At 34.5% G+C, this 13920-nt stretch overlaps 1 protein-coding gene across 1 annotated transcript; it reads left to right on the forward strand.

The window, feature by feature from the left end:
* LOC134527604 (cytochrome c oxidase assembly factor 5) lies at nt 1–13494 on the forward strand. Its single transcript, XM_063360440.1, has 3 exons — nt 1–267; nt 8311–8412; nt 13388–13494. Exons 1-3 carry the CDS (start codon nt 157–159, stop codon nt 13427–13429), a joined length of 255 nt encoding a protein of 84 aa, XP_063216510.1. The 5' UTR covers nt 1–156; the 3' UTR covers nt 13430–13494.
* The last annotated feature ends 426 nt before the right edge of the window (nt 13495–13920 follow it).

The raw sequence follows: 13920 nt of genomic DNA on the forward strand, positions 1-13920 counted from the left end.
ATAATGTAGTCTATGCATGTTTCATATATTGTTTATTGCAACAATAACAAAAAAGTCTCCAGCGAATGTTGGCTAAGAAGTAAAGATGCAAAGATCGAATTATTTCTAGGGGCATGTATAAAGTTTGAACTAATTCGATATTAGCGGATGTGAACTATGGCTGCAGTTTATCAGGCGGAGAAGGACAAATTAGTGGACAAGCGTCCGTGCGCAGGAGCACGCGCGGACCTAAAGTTGTGTCTGTTGGCTAGCGATTGTGTGATTAAGGTAATTTATTTTTCGAATATTTATTTTCGTTAGATGCGGATCCTGCGAGGGGGCACAAAGGCAAGCGAAACCATCCACCTTCTCAGAATGGTAAAAATAAAATGGATGTAAAGACTTTAGTAGTAATTTTTGGGCTACTTTTATGTTAACTACTTATTAAAGACGAAGTATAACTATGAATAACTTACTTTGGATTTAATATCTGGACTCAGTTATTAGTATCTGGATATGTCAGGTTCCCACGATTTTATTATGTCAGTCTGATCGTGCATCTCCCAGAAGTCAATCCTGTACCTGCTTAAATGTATTCATTCATATTAATCTCTACATACCGAAGAGGAATCACCATTGTGAAATGAAATATGAAAGGATTAGACGGAGCAGCAACAAAATAAATTGTTTGCAGGAATGACATTACCATATCCACCTTGTTTCTCACTTGCAAAAAATCTGCTGAAATTTGTTGCATGAGAGTTCTAGTGGGAAAAATTGAAGGAGAACGTATCTTCTAAAATAAAAAAAAGAAAAAAAAAAAGAAAGGGTAGGGGTTTTCTGTAAAGTCGTTTTATGGACAATATATTTACGTGATAACGTCATAAGAAATCATTGATGAAAAATGGCATATTTTTAATTTTCAAATAATATTTACAGTTTTTGCAAATTTAATTTAAATAATTTGTTTAAATATAAACACGAACAATTAGTTAAAAAGCTCACCTTTACCGGTTTGATATTAGGTATAGAAGATTTTCTCGCACGTTGGTTGGCAGATTCTTGCACGCTTGGCTCAGGCTGAACGTGACAATTTTGTGTGTGCAGCCGGCGTTCATCGATGTATAAGATGTTATCATGTCAAAAAAAAAATGCATCGAGTATCCAAGTTCATCCCTTGACACTAATGGCATGATCCTGAATACATAGATTCTGTAGTACATGATGGGTGCTGTTTTAATTTATAGTACATCGAAAAATCTTGGATACAACAAAAACTGTGATGTAACAATAAATTATGATTGTATTATAAGATCAAGTATAAATGAATTTATCGTAAAATGATTTTATTTTTACTTCCTAACATTGTTACTATTGTAATATTGTTTTGTTAATTCCAGGTTCTTTCGACATACTAAATTAAAACAGCTAGCATCATGTACCATTGGATCAATCATACAGGATCAGGATCTGGATCAAGTAATACGGAACAATTATCAAAATTACTAAGTGCCTTTTTTTTTTATTTACAGAAATGTTTTCAAATAATTTTCGTATAGATTATCGTTATACGTAAAGAAAAGGTTAACCAATGCTTTACTGTTTTAACGAGTAGTTACGTTACATTCATATATTTCAAAATTCAAACACACTAATATTGTGAGAACGGTAATTCCTAACAAACCATTCTTACAATGTTATAATATTTTTAATTTTGCTTATGTAACCTAATGAATTGTTAACATGATTTCATTGTATGTATTTGTATTATTATAAAATGTTTACTTACTAATTTGTCTCATGATTTTATGCTATTTTTAATGTACCTAACCGAACCACTAATTTAAAATGTAAACTATTTTAATTTTCACAACACACACTTAGAGAATTGATAAAAAAAAAATGCAAGGATGTAAAAAAAATTAGAGTTTTTTATTTATTAAATTCTTGGAAACGTGGTTCTCTTTTAGGATAAAATGAAAATTTAAAATTTAAAACCAAATTTTTCTTGACTACCCCAGAATACAGCATTAACGCAGGGTTGGAAAAAAAAATCAGGATTAAAAAAACTAAACCTAGTTTTTTGTTCTAAACAGGTTTATTTGTGTAACCTTTTTTTTTGTTTGAATGATGTTTTTTTTATTACATTAGTTATTTTGATTCTCAGCATATTCAAATGAAAGCCACACAACACCCCACTTTGTGCCACTTATGTTGAACCAGAAATGTTATAACATCAAAGAACTGAAGTCCAGCAAATCTTCACATCTGACTGAGACTGTCGTTACCTCCCCTAAGGTTTTTAATGTTCCTAAAGCTAAATTATTATTTATAGGGTGCCAGCTGGAGAATATATGCAACTGACTGTGCTCCAGCATACAGTCGGGGCATGAGACTACTCAGGGTCAGGCGTTCGACACCTAAAGGCCAAGTCATGCTATTCTGGAGGTATGATGCATGACGAGTTAACTCCGGCTGTTCTGGCCACCGGAATGCCACACTGAAAAATAACACACATGCGGAGACTGAAATACTTTTATTACTACCAACCTTACCAACAAAAGCTACGACTACTTTTAAAAGCACCGTGCGACTGTCTGTTCTCAAAAATACTACTTCAGTTCAAATGTCCACGTCTGACAACAGGTGAGCAACACAATAGAGCTGAAGGCCAGCCCATCACTCTGGTGCCGAGCTCCATCCACATGGCAACAAGGTCAGCTGCTGACTGACTCGTCGCTACTCTTCTGCTCCCCTCCACCGCGCCACCACCGATGGCGCGTGAATCCTTCCCAAGCCTACCTCAGGCAGCACACACACACTATACAATACTATAGAGCTGTAGCAAACCGTATGTATTCGGTACTGAGTAACGGGTGCGCCATCTAGTAACGAGTAAAGAAACGTTACACACGAATGCATTTCGTTACTCACATTTTTCGTATGTTTTACGCATGCGAGCGCTTATTCGTTACAAAGAACTATGTTTGTTTATTTAGTAAAGTATAATTTGGAAATTCGTCGTCCAAGTTTTTTTACTGTTTATTAAAGTTATTCTGTGTGTAGACAAAGTTTGAGATTGGAACATAAACAACGTAAGAAAGTATTTTTTTTACAAATTATAAATATGTATGTTTTTGTTTTTTATTATCGCGTATTTTCACGTTTTTTTGTTCTTATCTTAAAAGAGATATTATAATAAAGCCGCTCTATTGAGATTTAATTGTTTCTTGGTTAACAAAAGCTGTTAATTATCAAATATTTTTAATTGTTTATATTCGATTTATTATTATTTACGCGATGTCATACTGTACGCGTACGCAATACAACTCGATTCGTTGCTGTAACATAACATAACATAGCATGTTATGCGGTATCAGAAGTAACGAGTAACGTAACGATACGAAAGTAACGAGTTCTAATTGTTATAGTAGCGAATACATATGGGTACGCTTTATTTCGTTACTTTTACACCTCTACAATAAAACGGTCCTTCATAATACAAATACACTTATAACCAAATACATTTATGAACTTACAAATCTTAAATACTGTTACGATTTACTGCGGCTTCGTAAAGGATAGCCCAACTAAAGATTTTTATCACACACTGTTTTATTTATTGCCACTATTTTCATTACTAGCTAATAATCTAAAAATGGCAATTAATCAATTGTACTTAAAAAAAATGTTGCTTCCTCCAGTCACTCGTTTCTCACAATCCACATGCCTCGCTGGGTCGCACCTCTGGCGCAACTCACGCTACAGCACCCCTCGTGGTCCTTCGTCGCAGGATTCCGTCGCCGCATTCCACCGCCGCCGTCACACTTCCCCTTCGCCGAGGACCTACTCGACGCCTCGTTCGGAACTTCGCTCGGAACTCCGCCGCGCCCGCGACACTATTGCCCGGAACTGATCTCTTCACCCTGGAACCATCGTCCAGGGACTTCGCCACTCTATCGCCCGGAACTCCACCGCGGGAAAACTCACGACTTCACTCTGAACTCCACTGGCTCCCTGCCCTGACGTCTTCGGGCATGTGTGTAGGCCTCAGCGCAATTTCAGAACTCACGATATCGGCCAGGGCCAGTCGTGTCATTCCGAGCCGTCCCGACTGCAGAAATCTCTCGAAAACACGTGTCAGCGGCTCGCGTAACTCCGCAGCTGGCAGGTTTTGAATGTCAAAGTAACAGTGCCCCCCGGGGGGAGCGGAGTGCTGGAGGGAGATAAAGCGGCGACCTAGGTGCGCATGGCACATCTAATGTTACGGCATGCACCTACGCGTGATGCGGCCTTGTTAATGTTCGTAACAATACTATAGTCCGTGTCCTTTTATCCAATTACTGACGTATACATTGGATGGTGATGCTCAATGGAGGTCTCAAATGTCAGGAGTGCAACGGCATTACACGCCAGGACTTCACCACGGAAAGGGTATTTTCCCATAGGAGAAAGATTCTCCATAGAATGGGTTTTCCCATAGAATAGGAAAATTTTTGAAACTAATTAATATATTTATTTCTTCTTTTTTTCACTTTTGACTACAATTTACTAATTAATTTAATTTTAGAGTAGTATTTAGCTGGGTATAATTTGCAACTTATTCAGATAATTTAAATTACAAGAAACATTAATAAGCAAACTATTGTTGTTATTAGAGTGGAATTAGACCTTTCATTAAAATTTATTAAGATATTCTATTAAAAAATACATTTAAAAAAAAACCACTTGATTTAAACTATGGTTTAAATCAGCCAACCCTGGCATTACGTTTATTTAGGCCCGAATTCAGAGTTGACCTTCGAAAGCGCATCCAACTCTCATTCATCTGGCAGACTCTCCACCTCTCATACTTCAAAAACGCCTTTCGAATGACTGCCAGCTGAAAGCTTGTTCCCATCCACTTTCGGTGAAGATCTGGCAACATGGCACAAAAATTTTCTTAGATCAAGTACTTGGAGTGTGTGTGGAAAAGCGCCCTATTTCATTTTGATTGTCTTTTGTCTGCTCTCCCGCTGAAAATAATATTTTGTTTGGATTGGACACGAGGTTGAGAAATTTTCTATGATGGATACGTTGCCTAAAATTATAGTGTTTTCTCCAGATGAAAAAGCGATTATTTTTGATCTCGTGAGAAAGCACAAAACCGTAATAAAAAAAACAAATGCAGTTTCTTACAGAGAAAAAAAAATGTGTTTCGAACTCTTGATCCCGATAAAAATCAAACGGGTCTGCAAAATTTCTTATATACCTTCGCGGAACTGGATTTTCATTTCCAAGATCATCAAAAAATTCAAAAACCTCGTCAATGTGATTTGGAAATTCATCCAAATCTTCTGCCATTGCTACAAAACACGTGTCTGATGCACACTTTGCGGGCGAAACGCTTTCTTTAAAAACGCATATTTAATTCCAAACTATTTTACATATCTGCCATATGACAAAAATGTTTTAAACAATTACAAACATACATGAACACGTTTTTATGTGGGAATTATTTATTAAAACCATCAACTGCTCCGCCGATTTTCAGCTGAACAGGCATTCGAATGAGCTTCAGACCACATTCACTTTCAAGTGGTTGGCTCTCCTTATCCAGCAGTCAACCAACCACTGAAAAACGTCTCTGCCGAGCAGATTCAATTGAAATTCGTTGTGTGGATAAACGTCGAAAGAGCTCTCTGAATTCGGCCCTTAATGTCGGTTGGTAAAGCAGTTGACAGATGGTTACGTTAGTTACATTGAAAGTACTGTAAAATAGCATAAACCATTGGATTGGAATCACCTATTTTAAACATAGCTTACCTTACCTAACCAACTGTTAAAGTCATTACAAAAATTACACAAACTAAAAAAAAGTTCAAATTTTCTTTATATTTTTGAAAACTCTACTCATTTAGTATTATCAGCTTTCAAGGATAATTACAAAGAGTTCAAAAGTAATTTCCAATTTTTCATACTGTTCAGTCTAGCTTGTGTAATGATTATTAGGGCTTTGTAATATGTTCTTACTTGACACAAAGAATGAATTCCAATCTTCCTTATATATCACTAGCAAGATGTGTAATTTATGTAAAATAGGGGTGCCAGCAAATAGGAAAATATTATGTTAATAAGAAATAAAGCAATATAAAGATTTGTAATTTCTATTGTCACGGGGAGTTGCAGTGAACATGACCAGTACAACTGTTATAATAGTGTATGTAGTAATTGATTAGGAATGATGATTTAATAGAACACTGGACTGGCTATAAAAACATCTTAGGTCCATAAATGTTTAAGTATACTAAATGTTCTTAATAAAACATACTCACTAGGACCCTCTAATGAAAATTTCTGTCCAATCGAATGTTAATTAAATTATAAATAGATAATTTTGACAAAAGAAACCAAAGAATAATGCATAAAATGAAACTATAAAATAACAGAAATGAAAGTTGTGCTTGGAGAATGTCCATTTAACTATAATTTTTAATGAAGCATTATAATTTGTGAACAATTAATGCTAACTACAGTCATATATATCTGGGAAATTACTCCACACTTGTAACCAATCATCAAATTATATTTTGACCCTGTCACAAGAATCAAATCCGGATGGTCTTAGTTAGAAGCAACACTGACATGAAATTATGCTACTGCACTGTTGTCTGAATTAATTTTAGTCCTGTTTGTAAAAGGGGTTGAGAAGACTAGCATTAGTTGTAGAATGTAGGGTATAGTGTTGGTGTTAAGCAGTGGTAAGGGGAGTTTGAATTACTTTGCAGCCAGAGAGTTGTTGTGCCATCTTCTTGGCAGAATTTACTTAGTTTTTCTTGTGGAGTTCAGGAGGAGCAAATAAATGTGAAAATTGTTGTTTTAGTTTCTACAAACGTTTCTCACCTATTTGCCAGACACGTTCTTTGAATGGAAGAGTCGTTACAGACAGCTTTCTAAACTAACAATGGAGCACAGGACTAATCTCCCTGTGTACATTAAATTTATGTTAACCTATAGTACTCAAACTTGTAAAAAAAATTCTGTTAGGCTATATTTTGGACTACAGCTTCTAGGGGTTTGTTTCATGAATTTCCATCTTGCAGGACGGGAATGTTGTGTTGAAGTAAATAAAATATTTAACAAAATTGATGTTGCTTTATTTTTTGACGTGAATTCAATGAACCTCTTACGTCGGGCAGTCGAAAAGAAAAATTGTGACACCAAACCGCAGCAAATTTGGCCCGTCGTTCACAACCACTGGCTCAAATGATATCCATATCAACATCAGAATAATCATTGAGCATATCCACGTCCATTACCAAACAATTTTATGTATTCGCCGTCGCTTTTCGCGAGGTAGATGGCTGAGGCTCGCTCAAGCGGACATTTTGCACCTCGTTTGGGGGCTCGTTTTGTCCCACTGGCTCATTTCTCTGAGCTACTTTTTGCCTCGATGGATACCTACAACACTTCTCTGCATTTTTAATTGCTTCTGCTTGGATGATTTTCCTTTTATTTCTTTACTCCAACATAACCCATTCGCTTAGGCATTTTGCTATTAACTTAATGGCTCCAAAACCAAAGTTAGTAATTTTATAGTTATTCCACTTAACTAGCACCACTCAATGCTTGCTCACGAGCAAATTAAAGTTTCAATCACACAAATTGGTCTAAATCTTTCGGAGTTACGGCTCTTTCTGACTTCAATTTGATGCTCCCCACTACCCTCATTACGTCATATCAGCAAATGTTAACCGGGTGAGTCATACGTAACGACCATGACCAAAGTCTGCTCTACTAAGATACATTTACTTCAACTCTGTAGCTTCTATATTTTACGAGTTTTAAGCGGTGTCAAACCCTCAGCCAACCCGAGATTAAAGACATGCATATTCCTGTTGGAAAGTCATGTCAAAAAACTTGTGTCCGTTCTGAGGATTAGTGGTGGGAGAGTTGTCAGGTTCAGAGAACCAGTACATACTCATTGTTGCGATGTAAATGCTTCTGGTGTGACCCTATCAAATAAGAATGGACTCTTGATGCAGCGTCTACCATGTTTCCTGGTTTTGAACCAAGCCAAGATTTTACAGTCAACTACGACCCTTACACCATAGTGTTTATGCTACCTTTTTCTGATCTTTCCCATAGATAAAAAATTTCTAAAACAAGTTTTTAAAATTTATTTTTGTCATATGTTTCAACATAGGACAGCATGTATGTTTTTTTTTATGCAAAATGTTTAATAATTTCTTGTGGTATGTCATTCACACTGACATTTGTTTGAACGTCTGTTGTTTCGGAGTGCATGCACCTGATTGGAGTACTGGAGGCGATGCTGTTGGCTGTTGGCAGGACAAGAAGACGCCCAGAGAGTGCCTGAGGAGTGGGGGCAGCTCGGTCCCAGACGCTTGCTATGCACTTCGCAACACGTTCTTTGAGTGCAAGCGGTCTCTGGTATGTTCACTAAGAATATTAATTTAAAAAAAAGAAAAAAAATATTTTAAGAAAGTTACTCACATAGTGTATTTCTTCTGGTCTTGTCATATTACATTCAAACAAAAGCTCAGAATGGTGTTTTGTTGTATATTTCACCTCCAACATCTAGATAATTTAATATAAAATTGTCTTTCAAACAATTGGAAGGTTCTCAGTTTGCATTAACAATAGGTCCTATCAGCTAATTCTAACAAATAAATTTTTGAATCAGTGCACACCTTTAACCCAGCCAAGTTCTAAATTTGTTTAAAAATGAGACTTGGTCATACAGTGTAGAAATATTTAACCAGTTTGGTCACAATAACTACACGCAGCATTTTCTTCAATATTTTGGTTCATGGGCTAGTGATTTTGTTTTTCGCCCATGGAAACTACTACTGTCCAAGCCAAACGCATTGGCAGCTAGTCGCACTATTTACTAGCTCGTTGATGCTCAGAACGGCAAACATTGTCGTGGCTGATATTCATGATGGCTAGTTTGAAAATAGACCATTAAAAGATATTACTGGAAGATCACTTTGAGGGTTTCTTGCCAAATTATCACCTGCCATCATTTTTCTTTATTTACTGCAAGTTCTGATGTCACCACTTCTCTTTAACATCTTTATCAATACTATAACCCATATTCTTAAGTTCTTTTCTGGTGTACACTTTGCTGACAATATAAAAATATTTAAGAAAATAAACACACCTAATGATTGTTTATTACTGAAAAAAAAAATTATGAAGTTCACCACTGGCGCACCAGGAATTTGTTACTTTCAACTCTTAAAATTAAAAAATTAAAAAAATAAATTTTAAAATAAAATAATTAATTTAAGAAATCTTCCGAATCCATCCTTTATTTTTCTTTCCGATTGTAGATCTCAGTTAGATGCCTTCTTTATTCCTAAATGTTACAATCACAAAATCAAATGCAATTATATACTTGGCAATTACTGGTTTACATGTCCCTCTATTTAATAGTAGATTGCTATCTTCCTAGTGTACTCTTGCATTGATCTCATTTATAGATTTATCTCAAACTTTTATAATAAAAACATGCAATTTAGTTAAATAGCATATTGAAAAATGTTTTATTTGTACCATTATTTGTTTCTGTTTTATACGGAAGTTACTTTTTGGTGTAATCTTCTCTGTAATGTTTAGTCAATCTGTGCAAATTTTTGGTTTAACTAATTAATGTATGTATTTATCTATGTGTTTTAACCTTTGTCTCTTTGATGTTCTTGTATATTTTTGTGGTGCCTACTCCTTAAGTCTCGTACTGTTAGTAGGCATTTTACAAATTAAATAAATATTTGAAAGAAAAAATTGAGTATAAATATTGGTGTGGGAAGAACATTTTTTTTTTAATCAGAATCAAAGTCCAAGACAAATATTAAATATTTTGCTACATTAAGAAAAATCCATAGATATGACTCTACGTGAGTGTTTCAATGTGTTTAATCACCACATCCTGCATACACCACTGAATATAAATATTACTTATAGAAGTCTCCAAGCCATTGGGATTTTTCTTTGCACTTTTGATCGCTAGTAGGGCTACCCGACACGAGATGGCATTGTAATCGCCTTGTCAAGCTGGTGGTGCCGTTGTGTAGTGACCCAGATAACATAATCATAATTCCTTCTTTTCTTTTTGTTTTAGAAATTAAGTTTGCTGTTTTCATGTATGGCCATGGATAAAACAGACCACAAACAAGTTGCCCGCTTCCTCCTTGGGATATCTGAGGTCAAGTTAACTGGCTTGAGAATTAACGTTTTACATTTTGCGATTTATTTTATACTTAAAAAGGAAAAAAAACATCAATCACGTATGTTGCTTGTGTCCTGCTATTTTAGCTGTGGCGGTTTTGATCCCGACATTGATTCAACATAATTAAACTAGGTATGTATATACATAGCAATGAAAACTTTGAGGGCTGAAGAACTTACCAAATTTTATCATAAAGTTAAGCAACCAAAATTTCTGCATAGAAATACAATGAAATAGGAAATGAAAATGGCTCTTTACATTAAATTAAATTTTTAGATTTAATTCTTCTGATTAAAAGCTTAAGTTTTGTGGCTGAATGTATCATTACCTTTAATTCAAAATAAGAAAATTTCACTTAACAAACACAACCTGATATCAAACAACATTTATCAAAGTAAATACGTATCTCACAATTATGATTTCCAGTGTGACTAAGTTATCCCTGAATCGGGCCCTTATTGTATGTAGTTATACTCTGTGATATGTTGTCGTAGCTTTGCATATTATTAAAATTGTATAACTTTGGATCACGTGTAAGAATTTAGTTTGTAAGAGACTTGGAGTATATAATCACTTACGGGGCACATAATTTTTGTGTAAACTTCTCTTTGCAACATCACCTTGTAACTGCTAGTAACTTTCTTTGTCTGTGGAAGAAAGTATATTCTAGTCATTTGTCAAAAGGTATTTTCGCATTTTGTTTTTTGCTGTTGAGTAAAATAATTTTTGGTTTAAAAATTGTAGCCGCATACATATTGTACTTCCTAAGCTGAAAGTAAATAAAAATTATATTTTAAATACACAATTTGTTAGAGACTCATTTCTGAAATCATTTCTAAATAATGTTTAACACACAAGGTTAAGTATTTAACGCACACTTCAATAGTGATCTGTTTACCCTTTGTATATTGCTGGTTTACTGTAAGTCAGTTTAATTTTCTTTTGTATTGCTGAGTGACAAAAAATAATTTTTTCCTGTAGGTGATGAAATTAAAAGTTGAGCGTGAGACTAAAGCTAAGTTACAGGATGTCGTAGAACTCGTATGAGCTATGAACAGTTTATGGGGCAGTTAGTGATAGTGTGAATTTTAAAAAAGTTGTAGTTGTTGAGTTATAAATGTTTTTTCTTCAAACGTTTTTAAATATCCACCCTCAATCGAATTATTTGATACTGTGACTACAAATTTCCACATAATAATAATTTTTGTTACACAATCCTGAAAAACCCTAATAAATAAATAGCATATTCAAACTAAAATCAAATATACTATCTCTTTTTTTTTTTTTTTTGTAAAAGCTATGCAGAAATTTTTTTTTAAATATGGTAACTTTGACTGTTCAGACTGTAAAAACATGTACATACTATGCTAACTCAGCAAATTATTTTCAAAATAGCTCATTCAAGCAGATTTCAAAATAGTACTACATTTACCACTTCTTTAATTTTTTAAATTTTTGTAAGGATCAAATTTCAAAATAATTTGTGTACTTTGATAGATAATACAATGAATACTAGTCAAAGCACAAATTCAATTAGTCTGTGTGAGAATGACAGTGAGGACATTTATAGTGAGTGTGAAATAGACTGTGATAGTGAAATTCGAAACAAAACTAAGCATTTATTGAAATTATTCTGTCAAATTAAAGTAAATGGCTTTTAATCCTCTCTATCTCAGACAAACTGAAATCAATCTTTGAGCTCTTAAAATTGTACATATTAAGTATGTTTTATCATAGTATGAAAAATAATTTAAAAATAGGTAATGTTGCAAAAAATACAAAATTGTTAAAAAAAAATGTAGTCAGTGTTGTTCCATTTTAAAATCTGTATTAAATGAGCCATCTTAGAAAATAACTAGCAAAGTTAGTATACTACATTTTTGTCTAGCATGAATAGTCAAAGTTACCAGATTAAAACTTTTTGCCCCGTAAGTCGTGTAAATCTTGCCCCCTCTTCCCTGGGCCCATAATAATGCAGGGTTGAATTTATTTTGATTGTTATCAATAGTAGGGTTATTCAGGGGAAAAAAATAGTATACTATAATGTGGAAATTTGTACTCAGTACATATATAATAATTTTAGGAGCGGGATGGATTTTAAAACTTAACTTATAAAAAAAAACTAAAAAAAACTATTACCCAGGAAAGAGACTTTTTTATTCATAACTATAATTATTTGGCCAATAAACTTTTGTGTACAACATTTTCTGAGACATCCTGTTGTCATGCAATCCCTATGTATGGTTGTCACAAACACTAAAGCTGTGGCCACACAGGGTTCTGTGCTCTCTATGTTCACGACGTCGCCAGGAATTTGGGTATCTGCTATTTTTCTAAATCGTCACTGACTTTGGGCATGCGCAGACAAAAATATTTGTTTTCATGCAGAATTCTGCTGTCAATCTGTGTTTGTTTTTATGTAGTTTAATTTCCCTCAGTAGTGCTTTAAATTGTCAAGTTGACTGAAAAGTTCATTAAAAGAATACTATAATATCCATGTTATTGGAATAAATTGATGGAAAAATATAGAAGGCAGGATATGTAGGACAATGCATGGGATTTGATTCCAAGGGAATGCTATCAATCTGAGATGAATTTATCCTGAAATAATCCATTAATTTAGTTTAGTCTTCACAAGCAACTGCTTCATCAAATGATGAAATTCTTCAAATTATTTAGTTTTTATATTAAATTCATGAACCCATTTCTTTTTACAGTTTACTTACTGTGAGAGCCAGTAGAATATTATCATTGTTGGAATCATCACTTGAATCCCATGGCATTTGTCTCCCAGACATCGCGAACTAGACTATCCTGTCTGGCCACTTGGTGCAGCGAACATCGCAAACATAGCGTTGCTATCTGTGTGGCCTAGGCTTCAGTGCTCTGTAGCTGGTGGTTAGTACAAGATTGCTGTGATAGTTTAGTTGAGATAAACATAGGTCTTTTCAACTAGCAGTGATTGAATTTCAGTTTTTAATTTTTTTTTAAATATAAAATCTTTTAAATAATGTTTGAAACTGTACGAGGATTTGATTGGCCCATGACTAGTGTTAACAAAGGGTGCAATCTGATGGACACTCGTCTGCAGGTGGTAACAGTGAAGCTATTGTACTGTCCTGCATTGATCACCCACCCCACAGTGTGTCACTTTATTCTTGCTTTTGTTCACAGCTGGACAATCGTCAGAGGTTTCGCGGGAGGAAAGGATACTGACGGAAGTTCCTGTTTGTGGTTGCAATTGTAAACTTGTACAAAGTATAGTATGTTAACTACTTAAATGTGTCAGTCTTGTTTATATTTTTACTGTGCCTCTCCCAGCCTTGCAAAATAAGTGTATTCTGGGGGGAAAAAACAATGCTTGCATATAATGGTTTTGGTATAAAAAAAATTGGATGGATGTTAATTTCAAAGAATTAATGTCCACACACACACAAAATCATTTGTTAAGAGATGTACTGAGTTTTTACTGCACTTGTATGTTTGACTAAGCAAACGAGTATGTAGTTGGTACTAATGAGGTTCTCTAATCTGCCTTCATCTACAGTGCAATATTGTTATATTAAAAAAACCTTGCCAAAAGCATTTACAGCATACAGTAACTAGTTGCCCAGTTTACATTTTGTGGGTACATTATCATATGAGCCCAATTCGAATTCATTTCGACCTCGAATATAACAACTTGAAATAGTGAATATCCGTTTGCT

This window comes from Bacillus rossius, chromosome 1 (assembly GCF_032445375.1).
Source record: "Bacillus rossius redtenbacheri isolate Brsri chromosome 1, Brsri_v3, whole genome shotgun sequence".
Taxonomy (NCBI): Eukaryota; Metazoa; Arthropoda; class Insecta; order Phasmatodea; family Bacillidae; genus Bacillus; species Bacillus rossius.